Source organism: Nipponia nippon, unplaced genomic scaffold (assembly GCF_047370975.1).
Source record: "Nipponia nippon isolate SJK-2023a ecotype South Korea unplaced genomic scaffold, ASM4737097v1 scaffold_7, whole genome shotgun sequence".
Taxonomy (NCBI): domain Eukaryota; kingdom Metazoa; phylum Chordata; class Aves; order Pelecaniformes; family Threskiornithidae; genus Nipponia; species Nipponia nippon.
The window spans coordinates 32,751,222-32,778,275 of NW_028262391.1; the positions used below are offsets into that span (position 1 = coordinate 32,751,222).

Genomic DNA, 27,054 nt, shown 5'->3' on the forward strand with positions numbered 1-27,054 from the left:
CAAGACCACTCCCAAAGCAACCACCACACATGCTGCAGGGTGTGAGACAAATGCTCGCAGCGTCCGGGAAGAAATTCCACCTACCTGTGCAGGGTTGCACGAACAGCCATGGCAAGTGCTTTTCCGCCTTCCTCTGAAGCGCCAGCCGCCCTCCACCTTGGAGGTATTCAGATCCTATGGAGATAGACTGTAATGAACTGTAATAACACACATAAATACCACAATCTGACAGTCCGTCGCCTTTAAATAACAAGTCTCCTTTCCCTTCCAACCTAATGCGCACTCAAGCACGGAAATGAAAATACTTCCGAGCTGAATGGCCGTCACGTAGGAAGGCGGAGGCCGGGAGCCCTCTCCCCACAGCTCCTGGCTGAGCACACCCTCGCCCGAGGGCCAGCGCAGCACCCACCGGAGCACCCGCCGCAGCGCCGGGCAGGACCCCGGTGCGCCTGCCTGCTTGCCAGGGGCACAGACGGTGCCCGGGGCCTTCCCAAACTGCAGGATGCGGGGTTTGGTTCACCAGCAGCTCAGACACCGCCCGGCTGCGTTTTCGCAAGAGGTGCATCACGACCTGCAGGCACTTGCCAGGCTGGCATGGCACCACAGTGCCACACGCTGTCACATCGTCCCTGCACAAACGCAGCTGCTGCGAGAGCCAGGGTTGGGGGGCCCAGCAGCAGCCGGTGAGCCCCCCAGCTACTGCAGGTCTCTGCTGCCACCGGGCACAGGTATCCGGAGGGGGACCCCCACTTTGGAGTGCGGGGAGAGGGCCAGGGGGTGCCATGCTGACCGCCACGCTGGGAGGGAGAGCTGCCAGGGGCTCCCCACAGTGGGAGAACTAGCACAGCAACACCAAGTTCTATCAGAACAGCACTTAAAAAAATAAATTTAATGTTTTAATGTTTTAAGATACACCATCTGTTTATTCCACAGCAGGATCCCACAGCCTGAGTTAGCGCAAAGGTTGGGAGCGGGCACGGCACGTGGCCCTGCTGAGCAGGCAAGCGTGGGAGGAAGGGATGAGCGCCAGCGTGGGGTGGGGGGTAACCCCAGCGCGCTCATCCCTGACCACACATTTGCCCCAAACCAAAGCTCAGGCTGAAGCCTGCTCTGGAGAGGCACAGGGTGTGCACACGACCACGCAGGCAGGGGCCCAGCAGCGTCCCCGGGATGGGAGGGCCCAGCAGCCGCAGCCCCAAGCAGACGGATCGATCCGGTACATTCTCCAGTTGAAGCTTCACAAGGAGAAAAGGCACAAACCTTTTGCCTCCGTGCATCCCACCACCCTTCCAAAACCCCTTTTCCCCTAGAAATTGCTGCCTCTCCGGCTCAGGAGCCTCATCACTCAAGCACACCGGCAGCAAATCTCAAATTATTCATTGATTCCCCCCCTAGAGCCTGGAGAAAACAGCCAAAAGGAGTTGCACAGAGCAAGCGTCCTTGTGTTTTCCCAGTAAGGAAGCCAAGGCTTTCTGAAACGCCCTCAGGTGCCACCATCCATGGAAACACTGCGTGGATCCCAAATCCAAAAGGCAGATGCCTTTCCCAGTCACCAGGACGTGTCACTGACAAGACAGGGACAGGCAAGTTAAAGTGCATTTTATCACCCGGTCCGAGCAGGAGATGGAGACACCTTAAGAATAATGGTACTAAAACTGCTGGAAGAAAGCAACTAATCCTAGTGACCTTGGGCACACGGCTGGGCTTCTCACACCAGCCGCAGGTACTGACCAGTGAGTAGGAAGCTACTTAGGAAGTAATCCTGAAAAACGTAGTTTCATTCTCTTGGTTTAAGGGGTAATCTAAACGATGTAAACAGCCATTCAAGATAAGGACCCTGTGGCTTCCAAAAGTAACTCATGTCACAGTCCCATGGACTATTTGCTCTTCGAGTGCAGTTTACAGTTTGCCTTTAGAGCTCACTGTTGTTTGCAAATTATTTCTGCCTTAACTGTGCAAAGACAACTATTTTGCTCACTTTGAGCCCCTGTAAGGAGGCACCTGGAAAGACACTACGTAGCTGGAGCAAGCGTGGTTCTGCCAGGCGAGCCTTTTCCAAAGGAGCTTTTTAACACCTCCTCATCCCAATGGAGACTAGCCAATATTCACACACCCTTCTGCAGGAGTGTGCAATTTTTCTGGTCTGGCATCCATCGCCAGCAATGGACACAGGGAGTTTGGTCAAATCAGTCTGAAAGCAACTTGGGAAGCGTAGGAATACTGGAAGCACTTGTAAACATCACTGCAGCGCACCGCCAGGACATCCTGCTTCAGCTCCCCATGGCATCTCCTCCAGACACTGTGGAGCAGAGCTGATTCAACATGGTTCGGGAATTAAACATTAAGTCCAGTTCACGGGTGCCCTGCTGTCACCACTGCTCAGAAGGTGCTCTCGAGCAGGCAGTGGCATCCGCAGCCTGTGGGACACACCTCCTGGGTGCGAAACCACTCCATCATATGGCTGGTGTGGCCTCCGTGTCCGCAGGTCAGGCAGAAATTAGAGGAGCCTCGCACTGCCACGTGGCAGATAGCGCACTGGAAGGTGAAGCCCTTGCAGATGGCGCACTGGGTGCCGCGCACCTCGCTGCGGCAGTGGCTGCAGTACACGCCGAACTCTGGCCGGAGGAAAGAAACGGAGAGCAAGACTATTAGTGCTGGCAGAATCATGGACAAAGAAGCCCTGCATACAGCACCCTCCGTTTGACAGATGAGTCCCCTGAACCCAATGCCCAAGAGATCTGCCTCAAATCTCCTTCAGGGTGGGAGAATGGTGACTTATAGAGGTCTTAGTTTGGTCTCCATATGGGAGCAAAGACATGGGCAACCAGCGTGCCGGGGCACAGACTGGCCCACCGATTCCCCTGACAGCTAAACTGCTGTTGGCTGGGAACATGCGTCAGATTCCTAGCTCGGGACACGCTGACACATGCTGCGGAGGTGAAGGCTTCCCGCCGGTCTCGTCTGCCTCACATCACTATGAAGTGTAGCTAAGAGTAAATGAGAACGGCCTTTGTTTCTCATCAGGGAGAGAGCACAGAGCACGCTCGATGGGTACTATATCAGTGTTGTGACTATTATCCACGGAGGGGCAATGGCAGTGGTCGGAGTCACCAATTTTCACTCCAGTTACTCCCCAGGAGGAGACGCTGGTGACAAGGTGAGACTGTAACAAGAGCTAAGCAAGCAACCGCTGATTCTCTGGCATCTCTCACCCGCTTCTCTCCTCCCAGGTTAGAGTGCATCTTTTCCCAGAGGCCTAGGGAGAAGATGGAAGCTGTCCTTACGTGGCAGTTCTGGGCAGCTATGCTGCTGAAAATATTTTGGGAGAAACGTTCTATTTGCCCGTTTCTTGGCTAGCTCACCCACAGTTAAGAGATTGTGCAATTTTACGCGTGCAGCTAAGAACACTTCAGCCCAGAATCAGAGATTAGGACAGTGCATGTCTGGGCTCTTATTCAGAGGGAATAAAGAAGAGCCATCAGCATAAAGAGCTGAACATTGCTCGCGTAGCAGTATGTGTGTTTCCAGCTTTGCCGGAGAGACTTTACAGTCTACAAATCCCTTGAACCAACATCTGCAAGCATCATCTCCACCCAGAGCTGCGAAGAAGCTAAAACCATTTGCTGGCAGACCTAACTTCTGGACAGATCCAATGGACGCTTTTCATCCCACTGCATGTTCCGAAGCCCCTGAGGCAGAGCTGTGTCTGCCTGGGCAGCCGGAGCAGACCGAAGCAGGGACTCACCAATTCCTTTGTGGGGATCAGGAGGACAAGAGACAAACTTCAGAACCTCAGCCCGCTTCTCTCGCAGGCCCCAGCGATAAAGGATTTCTCCATAGCACTTCTTAAAGTCATCAAATTGCTGAGTATTGGCAGGATCCAGGAGCCTAGAGGAACACAGAGCAGTGTCATCCACCTGATTGACTCTCTGAGACTCTGGTTGCAATCCTCTTCCCAGTGACGGCTATGCAACCAGCTCACATTGCTAGAAGAGCAGCAGATTACTTCCCCTGTGTTGCTGAAACACTGCTGAACACTAACTGGTCTGGCCTTCACTTATTCTACACTCAAGGGTGTGATGAATGGGTGGACTACCCTCTGGGGCCCCCACCATGGCCACTTACAGATGTATCATATGCCACCCCAGCAGAGTCGATCTGCAGTACGAAGCTTCTCCAAACGACTGTCTGAATGAAAAGGTCTAGAAGCAGGTGTGCTACTTCCCTTCTAGTGCTCACAGCATCAACAGAGACCTGGCTAGAGAGTTCCAGATGACTTGGGCACAGAGTGACGCATCCCTGAATACTCCCAAGGCACGCTATAACCTACCTTTTGTTTTTCTCATGCTGGTCTTTCTCACGCTCCCGATGATCGGGATACATTAGGTTTCCATAGCGGAAGTCATCCGGAGAAGACTCACACCAGGGAGTGGAGGCCTGCTCTGTGTCTTTGTTTGCTGCAAGCATCAAAAGGTTGTGAGCATACCTCAGAAAGCACAGCACTCATGAGCACGACCTCGTCAAAACCGGGGTGGGGAAGGAGACATGGAAGACCACACATTCGCACACCCCAGTTTTCTCTCTAAGACATGGTCGTATCACCTTCTGCATTCCTACAAACACTGCCCTGACTCAGAAAACTAAGTGCCAACCTCTACTTGCCAGTGCTCCTACTGCACTTCTGGTGACAGGATGGGAATGGGGATCATCAGGCAGAGAAATCTAACATGGAGGAATCCCTTTTGCCTTCCACTTTACACAAAAAGTATCCAGGGAATCAATCCCACGGAGTTTGCTTGGGAATGTTATCCCTGGCAGGCCTGGGCTCCTCTTTCCTAGACAGGGAGGACTCTCATCACCAGGGCTGCTGTTACGTAAAGGGGCATCTGTATGTAAGGTATTGCCCTGGGGGCAGGGAGAAGACTGCTAATAACTGCTACAAGACAACATCAGCTCCATTAACTCCCATTCTCCACTCTTCCCCATGTCACAGATGCCTTGATATTGCACTGAAAAGTTACAGCTTTGGTGCTAACAGGGCTGATGCTGCCCCAAGGCCACGTATATCACTAGGAATCAGGCAACAGCTTCAACTCTGACACTGGAGCCCTTAAGAGTGACTTGTCTTTGACACCTTCACAGTCAGCAGAAAACGTCCTTAGGCCCGTGGGTATTCATGCCACCGAGAACCGAGCCTTCCCAACCGCTGCTGTTTTTCCAGTGGGAAGAGAAAGCACAACATTGCTTTTTCCCCTGAACTCTGTGGAATTAGCTGGCTGATGACCCTGCGAGGCCACTCTCGATAATCGCTGAACGATCATGGCAATTGGGAGAAGTGCCTGAGAACTGGAGGAAAGCAAATGTCACTCCTGTCTTCAAAAAGGACAAGGAGGACCCAGGGAACCGCAGGCTGGTCAGCCTCACCTCGATCCCTGGGCAGGTGATGGAGCAGCTAATCCTGGGAGCCATTTCCAGGCACACGAAGGACAAGGAAATTATCAGGAGTAGTCGGCATGGACAACAGCCTCAAACTGTGCAAAGCGCTAGGGCTGTGGAAAGCTTACAGCATCAAGGCAGCATCGAGGCAGCCACCCCTACTGTTTGCTATAGCCAGGCTGGAAACAGAATGGTACAAACTGGTCCCTCTCTTTACTTGTCTCCAGCTGGAAAAGGTAGCAGTGGGAGCTCTTGGCTCTGGGTTAACCTGCGATCCAGGGGCCTAGCTCGGTATGTCTAGGGCGTTTGTAACAGTTTTTCCCAGTTGGCAGCATGCTACAGAAGTCAGAAGGGGCAGGACTGCTGGAGCATTGACACAGTTACTGCAAGCCCTGCTCAGTTCCAGCCATGGGGTCACATCACGTTGGCCAAACCCTGGAAAGCTGCTCTGGCAGAGCACCTCTGCAATCACAGCCTGTACTAACTCCCTTCTTTCCCCACCACAGGCACCATCCAAAACCTAGGCCAGAAAGGAGGCAGATTCCTCTGATTACTACCCAGGTCTCAGTACCTATGCTCCAGCCTCCAGTGCCAAGTCCAGGATCTGACATGCTGGAACAGGAACCAGAGGAAGTAAAGCTCGGCTGTTGAGGGGGAAAGGAGAGGAAATCATGTCATCTACATGAGAGATGTTCAAAGATATCCAAGACAACTAAGAAAGCAACGGCGGTCATACATATCGGCTGTGGGAGGCCAGGTTGGAGGCACGCTGAGGAAAGGGGCCGTAGGAGTTTGGGCACCCCTGTAGCCTGGATTGGGCTTCAAACACGCTGCACAGCATGGCCAGGGTCTGCACATCGTGGAGCTGCGAATAATGAGCCAGCCTGGGAAATGAAAAAGACAGACAGTATGAGACTGGGAAGACTTCAGTGGCAAAAGCATTGAGACTCCAGGGCAACTAATTTCGAGCTTGTTGCATAAATCAGTTTGGGTGACATTACGGCCCACGGGAGGCATGTGCGCTCTGCAGGACCGGGTTGTCTTTTCCATCACACCTTTGAGGAGCCAAGTCCTCCTTCTGAAAACACTCGTGGCCTAACAGGTGGGAGAAAGATAGGAGCTCTGGGAATCCAGCAGTACTCGTGGCCTGATTATCCTGAGTTTGTGCAGCTTCAGGAACAAGGTCCACAGAACTGATTTTAACTGGATGTAAAGCTGGAGCCATTAGACTCACCCCCAGCCACAATGTCTTTTTGACAAAACCCTCTACAGGCAAGCATGTTGCATCTATATTTCAAGGCAAAACCTCAACACAAGTTTTCTGGATGGCCGTGAAGTTCCTGGATTGCTCTGAGAGCGACGAAGAACAACCTATGCTCCCCTCCCACTGCTGCCACATAGCAAGAAAGAGCTAGGTCAAGCAATAGTATACAAAGTACACTACACAAATCCTGTGTCTCCAAATAGGGCATATCAACAGATAACATCAATTACTAATTATGTCCCCTCCTGAACAGATTCACTGGCAGGAGGACAGCTGTTGCTAACACTTGGCTTTGAGACCAGTTGGAATGATTTTCCAGTAATGCTACATGGCAACAGCGAATCTGAAGGTGGACAAATCAGCTGCAGCAACACACTCATTTAGGAGGTGGGGAGCAGAAAACCAAAATCCCAAGTCAGGCATTGTGGGCACACTGGAAAGCAGAGCTCCACCTGCACCTGGCCTATTGCTCAACGTTAGCCAAAGAAGACTTGGGTGCTAGATGGGAGGCCAAATGCTGCCTCCTCCATGTCATAAACACACTTGCAGCTTCCCTTCTTGATGCATCTCAGGCTTGAGAGAGGAAAAAAAAAAATGCAAGCCGTGGCACTATTCCAAGTCCGAAATGGTGCCCTACAACATACATAGTTACAGAGGGCTCTGCTTCAGCAACCATTCCCCAGTCCCTCCCCAGCATTCAGACACCTACAAGGACTCCAGTAATTGGCGTCCAAATGGATGTTGTGCCCAAGGTATCTCCAAATCTGGGTCAGACTTCGGTCCAAGACAGAGATCAGTGGCTACCATGGCCAGTGACCAAACCTGGTAAACAGGAAGGAAAAGCATCAAAGCTACAATTAGAAATAACCAGACTCCCAGGGCATAGGTGTGCACAAATTCACTCACAGACAGATAATAATGGAGCTTGCCAGCCTCCCCACCCCCCACCCCCCCACCGCCACCGGCAGCAGGGAACAGTTTCAGCCTCTGTGTCACAAATAATAATATAGAGTAACACAAAACCGAAGCTTTCCCTGTCTCACTTGCTTTGAGTTTGGGTTAAACTTTGAAGAAGAACAGTCTATAGTCTAACAGACCTGTCAGTAGTCCCACAGCTGCTCACTGTGAAATTAGAGAGAAAGAAACAGGAGAAAAACTGAAACAAGGACAGGGCTGAGTACCAGAGAGCACAGAAAGGAAATGGGAAAGACACCACTTGCTACACTGCTATGGAGCACATCTTACACGTAACCTGCAACTCAAGCCTCCATGTCTGCTAGGAACAAGGCAAGCTGCAATACAGGCTAGAGTTACATAGGACAGGGAAAAACAAGCAAGAAACAGAGGTATCTCAGAGAAATCCTGCTGAGGTTATTCCACCAAAGCTCTGGTCCAATGTGGACAAACCAGCCAGCAAGATGAAGCACAGACAAAGGGGAACTAGACCTACCTTCTCTCTCCTGGTCTAGCAGAACCCACCAAGAAGCAAGACAACAGCTTGAGTTTGCTTCTGCTTGGATCAGGTAAGCCTATGCATGTTCCCTGCCCAGGTCTAGGAAGAGCCAAATGCTCAGGAGAGGTGCACAGGCTCCTCTGGCAGTGCCAGCCCGCTCCCATCTCTTTCAGGCACTCCTGAGTCCTGTCAAATGTTCTGTCTCTTGCGACGGACTAATCACATGGAAAAGGATGGGCCAAAATAGCCATTTTTCTCCTATTGCTAGCTGAAGGTAAGGGCCAGCTCTGTTCTAGGGCTGGGTCCCAGGGCTCAGACTCTCTCGGGGAGAAGCTAGCTGCAGTTAGCACCCAGCACCAGTGCAGATGAATACCAAACAATGGGAACGATTACATAAGTAAGACAAAATCACCGATCAAAATGCTGACAGCAGCTAGGCAACTGTGTGCACAGTCACTCCATTTGCTGACTCAAAAGTAGGCTGCATTCCTCGCTTTGCCTGCAGGAATTCCCTGAAAAATGTGCTTCCCTCAGTTTGGCAAAGGGCATAACACAATCTGCCTGCAGCCCTGGGAAGGACTCTCTCGATGCCAAGAGTCAATGAGGTAGAGACCACCTCTGTGGCTGTTCCACGGGCCTTGGTTCACCAACCAGAGACTCCCTGGAACAACTGCTGAACCCTGGTGGCTGTTGGCGTACCAAGGTGACAGCACAAGCCATTTGAGGGTAGCACAGCACGCTGAGGAAGAGGTCTGTTTCAACATAATACCTGTACGAGATCCCTCCGTCCCACAGCCAAGGCTGAGGCAGCATTCTTCTGGCAAGTCTCCTGGATATTATTCACGTTCAGTCTAAAAAGAAAGGAGATAGCTCAGCTCTGGTTGGCACGTTACCTACGAAGGTAGGGAGGGATGGGGGAAAGTGGTACTGGCAGCAGTGAGTAGCCCAGAACTTCCACATTAATACAAGCCTGCAAGCATGGCCAGGATCTCATCCCTTCCTACCCTGTTATTCAGGGATGACTGCCATCCTTCTGGCAACTCCCACTATTCATCTTCCCTAACACACTGCACATCAAGTCCAGCTTCGAACCAGCTGGGACTGATCCTAAGATGTAGTGCTTCCAAGGAGATATCAGACCAAACTTGTGCCAGGATAGCACGAAGCCAAGATTCATTCTTGTCCCTAGAAGCCGGTGTCATCAGTTACATGGTCTTGTTCCCATTCAGCCTGTTGGTCTGCTCTGACTGACCTGGAGGGAGACAGCGGTACGCCGTGGAGAAGCAGACTGGTCTTCAGCCTGTTCCCCAGTAGGATAACGCACCCACCAGGAAGTCTCCGAGAGTCTGGCAAGGTGGGCTGAGGAAACCCACATGGGCATTCCTGCTTATCATCAGAAATCTTCCTGAGACACTTGACACTTTTATTGCTTAAGATCTTACAGCAAATGGAAAAGGGTCAGGCTGTTCACACATGAGATATCCAGAGAAGAAAGGTCCAACAGGTCTTTTTAAAGAACATTCTTTTTAATAATATAGAAAAGAGAGAAGGCAGATTTCTTCTCTCTTTTTTTCCTCACCCTCCTTTAAGAAGGCAAGACTGCTTCTTCCCTGAATGTCCACAGACTGGGAATTCTGTGAAGGACCAGATAGTATTACCAAAGCTAAGGAAGCAAAAATTCAGGAACAGAGATTTTGTAACTATCTGAATTAGACAGTTTGGAAAAAGAACCTTCTTGTTTAAAAAAAACAAACAAACCAAACAGAACTTCTCCATCCTTTCCATTAAAGCAGAAGAACTTGCTGTACTGACACTGTCATGTACAACCAAGCCTCCAAGTTAATGGGTCACTCCAAACACTTCTGAAATTAAAAAGCCTTATGAGCTAACAACAGTCTTATAGTATGAGAATGTGCATTTATTGGGATTTTTAAGCCTGTGCATTTAATTGTGGAGTTTAACATGAGATTTGAAAAAGAATTTGTACTGATAATTTCTCTCTTTAGCCGACGAAAACCTGAACCTGCAGTGATGATGCTGGAGCACGGGTTCAAACTCTGTGTACAATACCCCATCACACTTTTCAGATTTATAGGAGACAAGTCCCCTCTCAGAGGCAGAGAGGGATACCATAAAAAAGCAGCAAGGCAAGAACAGAGGAAGAAGGTAAGGAAGCATTCAGAGATCATTGCTGACTGATTTCGGGATTAAAGCACAGCAATGCCAAAGATGGCTGCTTTCATTTGGGAAAAGGTGCCAGCCCATACTCACATGTAGAGCTCTCCTAGCAGCTTGTGGACAGGCAGCAAGCAGGAAATATCTTGGATAATAACTTTCCCGGCGGCTTTGATGGGTCGATTGTTGGCATCTGTCCCTTCTCGTTTGCTTTTCCACCTCCTTGATTTCTGCAGAACAAATGACAACGTGTTACTGGGGAGGAGGACAGAAAGATTCTCGGGCCAGGGAACAAAGCACTAGGGTCAGGAATAATGCAAGCAGCACCCAAACCTGCCTTTCAGAAGGCTCTGTGTTACCCTGGAAAACATCCATGACATGCCCAGGAGAACAAGCATCTCCATCTGTAGGAAGTGAAAAGCAGGTCAAGGCAGCGAGCTCAAGGTCAAACTCACTCAAAAAGTATTTTGTGAGTTCCCCTGTGAAAGCCAATAAGAGAACAAATCAGCATCGGGATGCCAATCAAACCTGGGCAGGTTTGGCAGGAGGACGGTTCAATTATCATTCTCATTAGAGGTCTGGTCTGGGAACCCTCTGCACACAGACCACCGCTGACTTCAGCTGACATCAGCACAGAGACATGTGGGAGGCAGCCTCTGCTTGCCCTTAGCTTCGGGGCAAGCTGACAGCTCCAGACTGTCTCTTTTGGTCTCTTCTTTCAGTGTTTGAGTACACCCCTGTTTAGCCCCAGGACAGGGCTCCCACCTCCTGCTTTATCAACAGCTTTAAACAAACAACTGGCAGATGATAAAGCAGGGCCCAAGTTTTCCTAGCAAGGATCCTTAGCTACCATGCTCACAGCTACTTACAGCTGGCTCAGGACATAAGGGGGGGGGGGGGGGGGGGGGAAAGAAAGGAGAGGAATCAACACAAGGGAACAAAACCAAGAAGCCAAGATTCCCAAATACTCCCTGTAATAGACACAGAGGCCATCTTAACGCCAAGCTGCATAAAGCTACCTTGGCTGTACGAAACATCGTAGAGTATTTGGCTGGTATCCTGGCCTCTTCCAGCTCCTCGCTCTAGGAGGGTGAGGAGGAGGGATGGGAGGCTGTGCGGCAGCACGACAGGCAGAAGGCACTGGAGCTCTATCGAGAGAAGCACTGGCTGCTACGCAGGGTTCCTAAGTGCAGCGGAGGACGCTTTGCAATGCTGCTCCCCTGTGGCGTGTTCTCTCCCTGACACACGGAGTCCATGCTCCTACGCAGAAGTGTCTCCTGGTCATACTGTTATGGAGGGTGTCCTGAGGCACTTGTGGTGGGACTTCCTACGCCCTATCCGAAGCAGAACAGCCCCTTTGAAGGGGCCAGCAAAAGATGGCTCTGCTTGCTGATGGCTCTGCAAGGCAGGCAGCACTCACACATGCAACACATCAGTGCTCCTAAAGAGCGGGCTGGGCTACAGGAAGAGCAAATCTTTGGCCTGCAAGCAGGGTCACCTCTACTGTGGATATCAGGCCAGCTCTGGGATGGCTGGGTGCCAAACTGCCTTTGACCATGATCATGCAGTCCTGTGAGAACCTGGGCAGGCTTATCACAGACACAAAGTGCCCTTAAAAAAAAAAAAAAAAAGAAAACAAAACAACTAATAACCTTAAGAAATTAATTCTTCCTTCACTGCCTGCCTGGCCCAAGCTTAGGTGAACGTGCTGAGGAGGTCTTGCCATGCTGAGCATACTACTAGCACGTGCCACAAGAAGCAAAAAGGATGTTGCTCCCGAGTGTCACTCTGGACACCGGGTGACCAAGGCTCAGAGGCTCAAGCACAGGCTTGACAGTAAGTGAAGGTGGCGTTTCAGACTTCAAGGAGGTGAAGGTGAATTTTTCCAGGGATGCCTACATGACAGAGCATCACCAGTTCCCCTGATCTTCCACCGCTCCCCAGAGCAAAGAAGAACAGAGTGGCCACGCTGCCCAATATTCAGAGGTGCCAAACGCTGGTGGAAACAGAGCCGTCAGCATTCAGTCCTATGGAAAAGCTGGCTGACTGGGGCATGGTTCTGTTCTCTGCCACATCCCCTCAAGTCCTAATTCATCCAAGCAGAATTTGCCTGCAGTATTTATCTACTGCATCACTCTGAAGCTGAGAAGCGCTATGCAGTGGAAAGTGGCTAGAACATGGTCGGGTGGGAGACCAAACTCTCTTCAGTCCATCATCTCCTGATCAAGGCACTGTCTGGATCAGCTCTGGTTCTCTTGCTGTCGGGCAGACTATACCTCTTTTCATAACACCTAAAAACACAGCTAGCCTTCCCGTGCTGAAGGATGTGGCCTGTATTACAACAAGGTTCCCAAATAATAGTCGCACCTGTACCTCATTCCTTGTCAGGGCAGCCAAATGCTGTCTTCTAGGTGCAGCGAGGAGCTGCTGATGCTGCCAAAACCAATATTTGAGCAAAGCTTGGGAGCCCCAGCACAACAACATGCCATCAGGGCAAGAGCTCAGGCACTGTCCTGGAAGGGCTACCAGGCTTCTCACAACAAAAGCTGTTATTTGTGCTGTGTCTGAGCAGGTATTTGAACCCACGCTTGCAGATGCAGAATCGCATTCTGCAGGTCTATCACCAAGGGCTTCTAGAGCTTGGCAGATAATTTGGAGAGCAACTTGCCACCTCCTGACTGCCTGTAAACCAGCTGCCCCCAGGACTCGCAGCCAAGGAGAGTTCCCTCTGACCGAGGCAGGTTCTCTGCCCCGTCACCGGGAACAGATTCAACGTGCTCCTGCCCTCTGCAAGAGACTGAAGAAGCCTCCCAACAGGCATTTCAAAGACTAGAAACATGGACAACACGTATCATTTTCCACAGGTAATTCAGTCACTTTTTTTTTTTTTGGAGGAGAATGACAACAAATGAGGATGAGAATGGAAAAGAGATCCCATGAATGGTTCCCACTGCTTGCTGTTAGCATATCACCAGACAAATGAAAACACTAAATGTAGCAGAACCCCCTGAAAACTTGGATTCACAACAAAATCGTCCTGTTTTCTTCCTCTTAGCACTGTTTATTTGCTGGCAAAAAGGGAAGCCCTAATGCTATACTGGTGCAGCTCCTGGAGTAGAGTCAGTCGATGGCCATATGCCCCGCCAGTACTACACTTCCATGACCACTACTTCCTGCCCCTCCAGCTGTGACAGAAGAAAATCATAAAAGCCACATGTACAGTCACCTTTAAAAATGTCTGGTTTTTTGCAGCTCAGGTTTGCCTCAGCTACAGCAGCAAAGTGTTAGAAAAAAACTATGATCAGAAGTATGGGAAACATCATGGATGAGGTAAAGCTCATCACCATTGACAGCAGCTCTACTTTGAACCAAATAATTGCTGGCGTTAATTACAGGAGCAGCTCTCCGCCAGGCAGTATTTGAGCACTTTTAACAGGGATTGCCAGAGGCAAGGAGAGCTCTAGCTTGGGTCTGTCTGGCCAAGGTCCACCACAAGGTTCCTCTCTCCCTTCTGCTTCACCTGTTCTCCCAGGAGAAGCTCCCACTATGATGTTATCAAGGCTCACGGGCATTAGGATAGAAGAGAAAATCAGTCTCTTCCTAGGGGCTGGAGCACAGGTCACGAGGGGGAGCAGGGTACATAACGGTTGGAGCTGAAGCAGAAATCAACATGCATGCACCAAGCTAACTATTGACAGCTGAAGGTCAAAGACACAGGTCGGCTGTGCTGCCCCCAACATTTCTAGCTCTTTCTGCAGCCTAGAATCCATGCCAAGGAGAACTCCATCTACCCAGCTGCTCCTGAGAGTTTAAGGAGAGGAAGAAAAGAAAGAAAATAGCTACAGTGATAGTAAATTAAGACTCATCAGTTCCTCAGAGCACCAGAAGGAAAGAAACCAGAGCATTTATGACAAATCATGGGGTTGGAGGTGACAGTGGGGAACAGCACTGAATAATGACTAAAAAAGCCAGCCTGCACCTGCACTACCATACCCAAGGCTGTAATTTGCTGCAATCTGAGGTGATAACGATGGCAGTAAATGGGTTACATGTAGAAACAGATAGCCCAAGAATAAGCCACCAACTGCTTCGTAGCAACCACCATCATCACTGCATACTCAGCAGAAGTAGTTACAAAATGCTGCATGCCTGCTCGGAAAGGATGCTGAACAGTTGGGTGTGTGTGTCTTTGGATCCTGCTGAGGCAGGCAGTGCTGTAAGTAGCATCGTAAAATGTAAAGTGCCTGTTTCGCATAAGCATATACAAAATTTCAGGGTTCGTGGCGTAAACTGGTGTTAGTAGGGCAAAGGGAAAGGTTGCGGACAGAAGGGAACAGACGATGCCAAAGATTAAGCTGCAATAAGGCATTTACAAAGTAAAGAGTTAAACCTGTTCAAAGTCAGGTTCAAGCTGCTTCTCATGTCGTTTTTTTTTTCCATAAAATTTTAAAATTGCTGCCTCCCTGCAGAAAGCTATGCTCCTTTATTCTGAACAACTGCCTACAGATTAACTCCCCCATGCAGGTCACGCAGCACTGCCTGGATTTTCTCTTCAAAATAATCAACATTTACTATTTCCAGCACCTCCCACAGTACTGGGCACCTTCCACAAAGGGGCTAAACAATCTGAGGCACTTTTGAATCAAGTGGCCCACAGCAGGAGTATTTCCTTATAGCTTCCATCAATTAATAGCTGGCACCTGCCTTGAAGCACTGGCATTTCTGAAGCGGAGGCTAGTCACTAGCTAGAAAGGAGGAGGAATAATTCCTTCTTCTAGACTTGCTAAGATCTTGCTTCCCTGAGCACCTCGAGCAATGCTGAGCTCTTCTTCCAGAAGGAAGGCACCTGGTCTGCACAAATAATCCACACCTCTCTTCATGCATGTCTGCGTCTTCGTCTTGGGCACTACTGCCCACTTTAGAGAGCGTGATTAGCCTCCTCCAAAGGTTATCCACAAATACAATCAATCCTTCAAGGCTTGGACTAATCCATGTATCATTTTTAAGTATATGTTACACAAAATTATAACTTTCTCACATCACTACTTGCTCTTCCTTCCCAGTCAGTGACAAGGGAATTAAACCGTGGCCCTTTGTGCACCACAGTTTACCACACCACAAGCTGGCAAGTTCCTTGCTTGGTTGTCTTTCTTTTGCTCTGTTCCTGATCCAAGACAGAACTTCATTTCTTGCCTCCACTGCTCACATCTCTTTATTAGCTCTTTGCAAAAAGCCTTGATGGAGTCAAGTAAATTACTTCTGGTTTCCTTCACCTATTATTTGCTAGTATAGTCTTAGAGCTGTTGTAATTAGGAAGGCTTGATCTTATTATACCAAGTTAAATTAGGTGTTACAGGACTTTATTTTATTCCCTGGTGTCTTATGAATTAACAGCATGAAGGACAGCAGCTGTGAAAAAACAGTTGTTCACACAGACATTAAGAAAAACGGACCTAAAGAGATCATCTTTAAATTGAAATGGAGTTTTCTAAGCTTTGCCTATGCTTGGCAGATGAGCAATGAGAGAGTAATTGCCCAAATTTACAGCACAGCTTGAGCAACGCTGATATCATCAAGATGTTCACATGAATGATGTTCAGGCCTGAGGGACACGTGGACCTGACTAATGGAAAACGACTGTCAGAGTAGTCTCGGAAAGGCAGGTGCCGGGACGGGGGGAGTACCTGCCAGGGTGGCTGGAAGTGCAACCACTCGAACTGCATGCAGGGTGGTGTGATTCCAGGGGCTGGGAGAAGATCACAAATTAAGGAGAAGTTCTATTTATTGTTCCAGGAAATAAGACTTTATGATGCATTGCACCGAGAATAGGCAGCTCATTTTAATGAGATGACAGATCATTGTCAGCAACTCAACCAGTTTGTTTCTTCCACAGCTCTTAAGTGATCCTCCCTCTCCAGCAAGGCTTAATCTTTTTCAGAAACTGACGTGCTCTAATGTCAGTCTCATCAGTTGGTTGATGACGCATAATAATCATTCAGCTCCTCTGCAGTGCACTCTCTGTTTCTTAGAGGTTGATCTTGTCTTACGCTTCAGACTACCCCTCGGCATCCTTTCCTGACTGCTAGGCCAGGTAACATAGGCATGTTGTAGGTCAGTATTTATACCCTGCAAACAGCGTCTGCTCCTGTCCACTTACACGTGCATTCACTCTTACTGAAGCCCTAGGCCCTGTGTGGAGTGCAAGTCCCCCACCTCTGTGCAGGTTACTCAAAGGCAGGCAGGTGGCATTTTATTCTTGGGCCCTCAGGCAGAAGACAGGGTTATATCAAGGACAGTATTAGCACAGCGCACAGTACCGGGAAGTCGTTAATTGCTTGTATGGACCAACGTCGCCGGGCAGAGCGAGGAGACATCTGTATGTGAAAACGTTATACCCAAGAAAAGGGAAGAAAGACACCAAGAAAATTAAAGACAAAGGTAAATAAACTGAAATGAAAAGTGCCCTGAACCAGCAGAGTAAAAGATACTGTTCCCAATGGTTCTGTTACACAACGAACAGTTGCAAACCACGATCCCCCCTTTCATCCACACACAATTGTACTATACATTACCTACGGCCCTGGCAAAGCAAGGGCTGCTGTGTCTGTGCCCCCCACCAGCCTCTGTGGAAGACTTCGGCAACCAGAAATCTGAATAAAGTCTTCTGCACAGAGTTGTACTACTGCAAGAAGCACTGAACCACTTCATGTGGCCTTGTTCATACCATGAACTGACAGCAGAGCAGAGGACAACACCCTGGCGCCCCACATGTCAGGCTCCTACTCTAACCAGTTTTACTCCTCTTGGCTGAAGAGGAAGGCAGCCAAGTGCAAACTGCATCATTTTTAAAACAGCTGTCCAGCGCCATGGCACAGAAATCAGCAGGAAGCTAAATAAACACTCCTGCTTACTCAGATATCCCTTTAACATCCAGCATCCTCCAGGACTTCATTCATTGGAACCTGCTGTAACTGTTCATTTTCATTTTAAACAATAAAAGCCACATGTCAGGATATTAGAAGGGATGCAGAGACCCTGCTACTTGGCAGGGCCATGTGGAAATTGTCATTATGGGTTGAGGAACTCATTCAGGTTGAGTGAGCAATTAAATTCACCGATTGACTATGCAGAATAGCTCCAAAGTAGGCTTTCATTACAAACTTGCAGACATTTCATTAAGTACTCAATGCAGTATTATAGCAACAATAAATGGAATCTCTCAAAGCACGTTACTGTGCACTCATTTGAAAAAAATTTTCTGTTATAGTTCAGTAAGCGTCAACACAATAAAAATTTGTGTCATGTGCAATGTATTTTACATTTATTTCCAGCTGATGATAGGCAGTCAGGACCATCAGCCATGCCTTCAGCCTCTACCTTCCCTTGCATCTCACTGCTGGGAGAACCCTGCAGTCAGGGAGCTGAGGGGTGAGGCTGGCTGCGGGGCCCCGCAGAAAGAGAGAGGAGGACACTGCAGCCTTGTGCTACACGTTCTTCCACCAGGCCTCACAAGAGAAGGAGAAAAGGGTTAGTTGAAGGAAATTCAGTATAGTGGAGAAGTAGCAAACTAAGCTCAGTCTCCCCCCAAAGTCCTGCTCTCCTGTAGGCAGCCGCTGCTGCCAGCCTACACTCCCACGTGCTGTGAGTCTGAGAGGTCTGCAACCAGGTGGGCACCAGGCGAAGCCTCAGGGATGTTCTGAGAAGCAGCAGTTTCCAAGCCCTGCCAAACTCCCTAATGGGAAGCATGAGGACACTGCTGTCACCACCCCTGTGTACAGCTGTCCCCAGGTCCCCACTGGCATGACCCTCTAACTGGGGGGAGAAAAACACAGCCATGACACCTTCTTTAAGAGATATCCAGGTTTGAAACACTGATGGCATTTCCACGGTATAGATACAGCTTCTCCTTTCTGCTGACTACTATTCTGGGTTTTTTCTGAGGAGTGAAAAAGAGGGAGGAAGAAAGGAGGAGTGTGCATGTGCGAACAAAAAGTCAGAAAGATATATGTGTGTGTCTGTGTGTGTGTATATATACACACACATTTAAATGAGCAGAGAAAGGCTCAGTGCCAGATTTAGTTCCATTTTGCTTTACTAAGGAGATCTCTGCTGGATTCAGCAGCTCCCCTGCCTTTCTGGGAACATGACATATTTCCTGTCTAGCAATGGGCAAATTCCATTTGTTTGCTAATGGTAGTGATGCCAGTGTTTGCTACATGGGATTTAAATACCTGGTTATCGCTGACAAATTCAGTTTTGGGGCTGAAGTTACATGACATGAGAGTTTAACAGACAAAATTTCAATTTGTATTTAAGATAAAACTCAGTGTCTGGGCTTTTTAAAATCCTCACAATGAAATGACATAAAAATATGTAGCATTGATCTAATAGAGGTCATGATATCAACTCCTGAAGAATCAGAAAACCTTTGCTGAAGGGAGATACAGGTTTTTGGTTTTCTTTTTTTAAACTATTTAATCTGCAAGAACATTTGAGCTAGCTCCCTGCTAGGGCCCTTACACTTCTTCCAACCCAGCAAGTGAGGAGATAGCTTGGCAGGGGGAAGGCGAACACAGGAATTTTCTCTGTATTTCAGCAGACATGGCTACACACATGCTTTGTTCTCTTGACTTTTCTTCCCCCTGACAAAAATCTTGTCACCATCAATACAAGGGCTGGGGAGACAGGTCACATGAAATTGCACCAAGCTGCTTCCACATGTTATTTTTAGCCTTGTCTGTCATCTTAGAGAGCTGCGTGTCAGAGACAAGCATGCTGCAGAGAACAGAGGTAGCTCTTTAAATAAACTCTCCTGCAAAGACTAGAACAGGCTGTAAAATTCTTGTACCAGGCAGCACCGTTTTCTCTTCTCATCAAAAAAGTTTGTGCATGGACAAAAACCAGAATGGGGACTCTGAGAGTCTTCAGGGGTCTGTATGGAGGCAAAGCTTGCAATGGGGAGAGAGGCTCGCCCCACAGCTGGTAGGTGTGATGACTAACTCACATCACATAAGCAGGACACAGTCCCAGAGGGGTCAGCTGTCACATCCAGCACTACTGGAAAATCAAGACCTCTTTCAGTGCCCAGGAAGGATGAGAACTCAAGGCTCTGACTTCCCTCTGCTCCCAGGATGGGAGTTCCCAAGTTCCACTGCAGGAGAGTGCAGACAGCTCTTGGCTTTCCTTGGGGTACCTGGAAGCTCTCCATTGCTGCAGCAGATGAGCACCCTCAGCATGGACAGAGGGCAAACTACTTGAATGCCCTGAATTCTCAGGCTCTTGGTGGAAGCTTACCATATTTTTTGCAAGCCACTTCACCCCCTGCTGAAGCACAGAGAGTTCGTTTCTGAGCAAGCTGCACGGCTTATTACTCCCACAGCATCTGCTCTGGGCACACCAGGCCCTCAGCTGCTTCCAAACTACCCTATGGCCACCCTACAATTACCAACGGGTCTTCCTCACCCACTATATCCCAGAAGGAAACAATCCCACTTTCCCCCAAAGCCTTACTTGTAAACAGCAACAACAGCAAGACCTACACCTAAACCAGAAGTACGTGGATTGGAAGATCTTTGGAGAATCATGTAGCAATGATTTTTGTTTGAAACAGTCCAAAGGGGCATATATCCCTGAAAGAGACATCTGTAATAGAAATAACCCAAATATAACCCATAATCTAGGAGAGGGTGTCAGTAAGCTGCAGAGAGCCACAACCCTTTGCAGTTACATACACGATGGAGTGCAGAGAAAAGCAGAGGTGCCGATACGTACTTATCTGGAGACTACAACTTCTTAAGTTTAAGATTTTAACACCATATAATGCAAAGGGAGACAGGAAGCTGTGATCGTCAGTGTAGAGAGATATCAAAATAAACAGGTCAAATGCTAGAGAGGATCAGTAAAGAAGTTACTAATAGGAGATAAATCCATGTGACATTTTTACAGAGCTGCCTGTAAAAGGATGCCTTCTTGAGAGGAATATGAAGCTTCTGTTACCAGCAATGCTCACAGCTATATGAAAGGAATACAGGTCACAAAAGCTGAAGTGTTAGGAAAGGCTTTCTGGTCTGGTACTTACCCTCTCTTTGTAGTAAAAGGAGCTAATGGAGACCTGCTCCTTCTCGCTGCGTGTCGGACTCCCGCTATATAAACGCAGATTGCCTGGAGTCTCTGTGCGGATCTTCATTGGAGTAATGAGGCCACTATGGTATGCTGATAAAGCTGACAGGGACCTAGAAACAAGGGAATACACTTTCAGGAGCTTTCACCCACCACATTGCCTTGGAGGCTCACACTGACATCTCCACTAATGCAAGCGGCTAGCAACGTTTCGGGTGTGTTGAAGGAAGGGGTCTCTGCTGGGGGTGAGTGACATAAGGGACCAGCCTCTCTGTGTGGAGGGCACAGCTAACACTAAAGGTCAGTACTTTCTGAAGGCCAGTAGCTCCAGTGTAGGGTCTGATATTCTCCTGCTTTCCTACCCATGACAGCAGCACATCTCAAATGCGACGCAGGGTGCTCACCTGGGTGTGGGCTCTGTCGGGGACACTGCACGGTGCATGGTCATGGGTCTCGTGAAATACACCAGGTACCCTGAAGAGACAGGACATGGCATAAAGATCATGCAACGAGGAGTAGATTACCCAGGGGTGGTTTACACAGGGAAACCTGGTCATTTAAGGTATCAGAGTCAAGGGGCTGGGTGCCTATCTGCTACCCTGAGCACTTCTAAACTACAAGTAGACAACCACATTTTCTCAACCCAAATCCACTCCCTGCAAACCCATTAAAGAGCATGTTTTGTTGAGATTATTGTTTTAAAAGCACCATCTCAAGTGGCTTACAGATGTTAGAGAAAAGACAGTAAAAGAAAAGGAGCAAACATACTCATGTTTTAACTCTTCACCAGAACTTGTCAAGCACTGATACTCCAGAGGCAAGTGAGGTCATGTTTGGCTATGCAGAGAAACCACTGCAGCTTGTATGACTCTCCTCTTCAACAGGATAACCCGAGCCATCTGAAGCCAACTCCAAAGCACACTCTCACAAGCCTTACCCCATTTGTTAGCATCTCAAGTGTCTTCAGCCACCCACTCTTGCAAGAGTTTCAGGGCTTAGCAGGTTTCACTGAGCTTATTCAATGCAATACTACTCTGTTTTACTTTTGCTGGGAATTCAGCGAGCCCTATATGAAAAGCAGCTTTCAAAACATGCTTGAACCGGGATGCGGTCAGGTCTGGAGGAGGCAGGCTTGCATCTGAAACAGCTCAGTGAAACTTAACAGCTCTTATTCAGACCTTAACCTGGTTTTTAAGGATGATCTTTGCACTGTACACATTCTCCTGGAAACCTGGATGCGATTGTACCTCATCTCCCATCTAGGAGAAGTTTCCCAATGACCTTGGGAAAGCTATTTTGGACAACAGAAAGGGTGCAGAATGAGAAAAGAGTGGTTAGTAACAAGAATGTGGCTTCAGCAAGGGGTAAGTTCAATCCTAAATCACAATAATTTTGTGAAGACTGAGAGCCAGAATATATCCAGCAGTTTGATGCTGGTAGGGGAGAACTAGGCAAGGAAAACAGCTATTCCCAGTCTTCCGTAAAAGGTCTGTCAATGCCTCTGGCATACCACAAACCAAAGGCCATCTCTTCAACCTGGATTTCCAAATCCTAAAATTCCGCATGCAACACCAACTGCAAACAGTTGCTAACTAGTCTCATTATCTAAAAATTTATCACAACTTCTCTACTTCAATACCATTTCTTACTCATTGCACAGCAGTGACCAAAGCCTTGTCTTGTTCAGAGGCAAATGTTCCCCAAGATATTAGAAGAACCATTCCCCTGGTAGCTGTTGTAACATATCAGCGATGCGGCTAACCTGCACCACAGAACCTGGCTCCAGAGGTCCGTGGAAATGGGATGTTAGAGTCCTGGTAGGAGCCATAGGCATTGGAGACCCGGGCGAACGTGGGCAAGGGGGGTGTTACGGAGTTTGACAAAGCGTAGGGATTGCTGGACGTGCTGTCCTCTTGGTTCTGAAACAGAAGTTACCCAAGGTCACACTCCTGCTGCCACAGGAAGGAAACCCAGCTGGAGCACTGGCCATCGCGGTGCCAAGCAGCCTTATGGAAGGTTCTTGTTCTTTGAGCCACAGCAGATCAAGCACAGAGCATGGTTACTGCTCTGGCTGCAAAGGCACTTGCAAGCACATTTACCTTTGAGGAAAGGGCTTCTCTGGCTGCTTGTCCAGAGATTTCTCTCCCACCACAGCCGTGTTGAAATACAGAGTTTAACTTGGGGTGAAACAGTGGGGAAATCTGACCTTCAGACTCTGGATATGACTCTCAACACCTCAGTGATGCAAGTGAGACAAAGTCTCCTTAAATAGGAATACTACACAACTGTGGGGGGGTCCAATGCAGGTTGGGAGTCTTGAAGTGAGGAAGGGTAGGTGGTGTGAAATACTGGGGGACCTCAGGCCTATCCATAGGAATTTTGGTAGAAATCTGCATTTATTTGGAAAAAGACTGCTACAGCTTAGGTTTAAAGGAATTCTTTAAAGGCAGCAGCACCTGGCTTGAGTCATCAGATTTCCATACAATGAAGAAAGTTCCCACTCTTACAACATTACTGCTGAAACCAAACAGAATTAAGCCTTTCCATGTAAAAAAAGCCCTTTATTTGTGATGAATAAACAAAGCCTCTTGGAAAAGAAACCTGAGGAGACTCTCCAATCTTTTCCGAATGCTAAAAACACCCACTCCGGTACACTTCACCCACACACAGACCGAATACCTGACACTGAGATGCTGAGTAGGTATCACAGATCTCCCAGCTACGGGCAGAGTGTGACTTGGATTTATCTGCAGTATCATCCCTACAAAACCTCCCTCAGCACAAGGCTTCAGAAGAAACAGACTTTCACAGTTTCTTTTTATGAGGGAAGAAAACAAAGACCCTAGAATAGGACTAGCAGGATCTTTGACTAGAACTGAGGAGGTAAAGACATCTGCCACTAACTTTCAGACAAGAATGAATCCATCAGCTCCTGGAGGCCTCTTATCTTCTTGCACAGATGATAACCATGCCCTGGCACTCAGTGAGATATACTCCAAGCTGGGAAGCTACCATGCACCACTAAGATGCTCCTACCCCCAGTCATTCCTGCTAACCCGAATTATCAGTGAGCATGCAAAGTTCCCCAAAGCAGCAAACCTTCAGGGCCTGATTTTTGGTAACAAAACACATCTAATCATCTGCTCAGTTTTCTTCAACATTAACCAGAAGTGCTTACACAAATGTAACGGCCAGTCACAGGGGTCTATTTACACGTCTAATGAGGCCAGACTCTCACTGCAGAGTCAGAAGTCTGGGAACAGGAAGAAGACAACAAACTAGGGCAGAAAGCCCACGCAGTTTTCCATACCACAACAGACTCCAGCCAGGAGACCAGCTGACGCAGGCAGGGCTCCAGGCAGCTCTGGTTCCGCTTAACTTTCTGCAGAGAAGTGTCTTTCAATATCTGGAATACATAAAAGATGTAACTTGAATCATGGTTACATCCACACCTTCCCTGCATCCTTTTTTGTCTGCAGAACAACTAAGATGCCAGGATCCAGACAGGCCAAAGACATCCACTGAAGCCACAGTGACCCACTGGTGTGCTGTCTGCTTTGAGGAACGACTGTGAGCTTTGATCAGAGCACTGACAGTTCACCTAGATTCGGCACACTCTGAGCCAGGATCTGGGCTGCTATACTACTGTAGCCCATACGTTCCATACCAGTTTGTGGCAAATGGAATCAGTTTTCTTTCAGGAAGGAACCCAAATTGATCCATCTACCTGCTGCCAGGGAAAGGATTTAATCAGCAATAGGACTTCCTACACCAGATGATCAAACACCTGGTCTGGAATTAGCAGGGCCTGTGTAAAAAGTCTCCTCATTTTTAAAACAGTTTGTGCTGGAGAGCAGGAAGCAACCTCCCAGCTCAAAAATATTATCTTTCTGCAGCTGGATGCTTAGCTGGTCATTTTGGGGTTGGGGGCAACTGCATGAGGAGAAGGATGTTAGGGATCCTCAGGCAATACACATCACTCAGGAGTACAGTAGCAGTGAAGAACACATATTCAAAAGCACCAGCGGAGAAAGGCCAATACTAGGCTCCAAGCCCAACAAAAACCTCATCCTAGGAGGTCCACAATGTATCAGTTCAACGTGACTTGTTGACTATGTCTTCAGCAAGGTCAGATGTTTTATTGTGCCAGTAAGCTAGACATCAAGCATCCAGAATTTGTATATTTATAAAGACAGCATACAGTCCTCACACACCTTCAGCAGCTTTGCCTTCATGGAGGCCGTGATTGAGGTCGGGTTGATGAACTGGAAGGATGGTGCAGCATTATTGGGATACTGGACAGGGAACATCACCAGCATCCTGACTCTGTGGTTGCCACAGTGCACTGACACCGTACAGCTACGACTCACCGCATCCATCTGTGTAAGGAAAAGCAATTGCTCTGTAGTTAGATCTCCAAGGACCTTTAAACTTATAGTGGCTTAAATTCATGCTGAGGGGCTGATTCCTCTGCACACCCATAAGACGAAGTCATGCTGTTCTCAAGGGCAGTGAACACAGTGACAGCAAAAAACCCCAGGCAGATGGGGACAGACTCAGCTCGCGCCAGCTCGTGCCAGCCCAGCATCCCAGCATCTGGAGACCACAGCCAGCCCTGGCTGCGCCAGGAATCAGGCTCTTCTCCCAACAGCCACTGCACCCCAGCCCGCTTCACCTGACCATGGAAAGCTCCAGACCTGGTGCAGCAGTAACAGGCACCATCTAACATCATACAGCTTTGTCTCAGAAAACTACATCAGGATCATGCCATGAGCGGTGAAACCACAGGGGTGGGAAAGGAGACAGGCAGCTGCCTCAAGCCTCCCGTCCCAGTACAGCGCTGTGCCTCCAGCCACCTCTCCACCACGCAGAGAAGACGGTTTGGCGTGCAAGGGAGATGCCAGAACTGAGGGAGAGAGTGCAGGATAGGGAGGGCTCATCAGATCAGGTTCAGAAACAGCTGAAATGCGATCAGCTGCATGCAGTGGAACAAGTCACTTTCCACTCTGCAGTCTAGGCAGAGAGGAAAACACCATCCAGCCTTCTCAGGACCAGCGCCAGTGTACTTACTGTGCCGAAATACTTCCCTCACTCACAGTGGCTGGGATTATCCTCTTTCTTACTACCCCTGGCCAAGAGGATCTCTACAGCTCAAAATAAACCTTGTTTACAGGCAGCAGTGACTGCAGCAAAAAAGGTTCCCCTCAAAAAGCTCTGATGAGCCAGCCTGCCCACATCCCCTCCTAACAAGCCAGAAAAAGGAAACTCTTTACCTCCACATTGACATTTCGGATCTGCACGTTGATCAGTGAAAACTCCTGCTGCAGTGTCTGAGGCAGCCCCAGCTGGTCTGTTTTCTTTCCCACCAGGGGGTCGTTCAGGAAATCTTGTTTTAAGGCTGACAGGAAAGATGGAGAACAGGTTGAGACAAGCTATAATAGACAGACTTTTGGCACACGATGCCAGGAGGCAGCCAAGACAGCAGGCTTTCCTCTGCTCTTCTGACACATAGAGGTATGAGTTTTACCTGGCAAAGACCTACAAGCTGGAGGGTCTCAGCTGTTGTTTAGAGGCAGGCTTCTGAGCCTTGCTCTTCAAAAAAACAAACCTGTCTGCACACAGGTTTCCCAGAAAGGTTACAGAAGCTGCCTGTACTCTTACAGCCCTAAATGGTCTGTCTCTACTCATTTGAGACCCCTTCCTCCCTAAACAGTATTGCCAGAGTCACCAACAGCTGAACTGAAGCCTCTCAGTTCAGCAGGAAAGAACTGCTGCCAAAGCAGTCTCCAGGAGGAGCTCTGGTCTTTGGGACTCACACCCCACCACTCTTGGCTTTCAGGGAATGCTTCCAAAGCAGAATAAGACTTTGGGAGAGAGAAGAGGGTATTTCTGGCCCTAGTAGAGGCTTAATTAATTCATAGCAGCCACTTGCCTTTAATGTTTCAAAGCACTTTAGTGCTGTAACGGTCTTTAAAGACTCATCTAAATGCTGGGTCTAGCTGTCTGGTTCCAACAGTTTTCAGGAGGACAATAACCCCTGAAGGCCAGAATACATCTAAACAGCCAGGCAAGTGCTGCAGGACACAAGGAATTATGGTTAAGATAGCAAACTTGACTTAGTTTCAGAAGAATTGGTCTCTGCCTGTGGTTGTGCCTGGCTTTTGCCTCATATCTTGCTATGTACCCCCATTAGGGCAGGAGCAGCTCCTTCTGAAGGGGGTTTCACTGTGGCACCACTTCCTAAGATGACCAAATGTATTTTTTGATGATGGTTCCAAGGACACAAGGGAAGTCCCGATTATTCAGCTGTCATTCTCATGCTTGCAATATCATATTGCACAGGCTATTCCTAGCAAAAAAAAAAAAAAAAAAAAAAAAAAAAAAAAAGAAGACAAGAAATGCAAAAAGGTGTCCTTTTATAGGCATTTGCCTAAAAGTTACTGATTTTGCTGCTGGGACAAATATATCTGGCGTTACTGCTGCCCAGTGGGTTGCTGAATTTGCATAGGTAGGACGCTTAGCTACTCATTCCTGTTTGCAACTTTATTGTAGTGCTCAGGCATACTTCACAAAGGGATCTGAAAAAGGGATTAAAGGAAGATCAGTG

General features: G+C 48.5%; 1 protein-coding gene across 4 annotated transcripts in view; it reads right to left on the bottom strand.

Moving 5' to 3' along the window:
* Positions 1 to 870: 870 nt before the first annotated feature.
* Positions 871 to 27,054, bottom strand: part of WDR59 (WD repeat domain 59) — a 49,941-nt gene continuing 23,757 nt past the window's right edge. For 2 of the 4 annotated variants that reach the window (XM_087741017.1, XM_087741018.1), the window contains exons 13-27: positions 25,721 to 25,845; positions 24,662 to 24,826; positions 23,758 to 23,853; positions 22,210 to 22,366; positions 20,852 to 20,921; positions 20,407 to 20,560; positions 16,646 to 16,702; positions 10,425 to 10,558; positions 8,923 to 9,004; positions 7,410 to 7,522; positions 6,173 to 6,320; positions 6,008 to 6,080; positions 4,331 to 4,457; positions 3,746 to 3,888; positions 871 to 2,615 (exon numbers count right to left, since the gene is read on the bottom strand). In XM_087741017.1, coding sequence (XP_087597143.1) covers positions 2,380 to 2,615; positions 3,746 to 3,888; positions 4,331 to 4,457; positions 6,008 to 6,080; positions 6,173 to 6,320; positions 7,410 to 7,522; positions 8,923 to 9,004; positions 10,425 to 10,558; positions 16,646 to 16,702; positions 20,407 to 20,560; positions 20,852 to 20,921; positions 22,210 to 22,366; positions 23,758 to 23,853; positions 24,662 to 24,826; positions 25,721 to 25,845 — 1,880 coding nt within the window. In that variant the 3' untranslated portion in view covers positions 871 to 2,379. The remainder of the gene's footprint in view (positions 2,616 to 3,745; positions 3,889 to 4,330; positions 4,458 to 6,007; positions 6,081 to 6,172; positions 6,321 to 7,409; positions 7,523 to 8,922; positions 9,005 to 10,424; positions 10,559 to 16,645; positions 16,703 to 20,406; positions 20,561 to 20,851; positions 20,922 to 22,209; positions 22,367 to 23,757; positions 23,854 to 24,661; positions 24,827 to 25,720; positions 25,846 to 27,054) is intronic. The other 2 variants (XM_087741019.1, XM_087741016.1) reach the window with 2 other exon arrangements.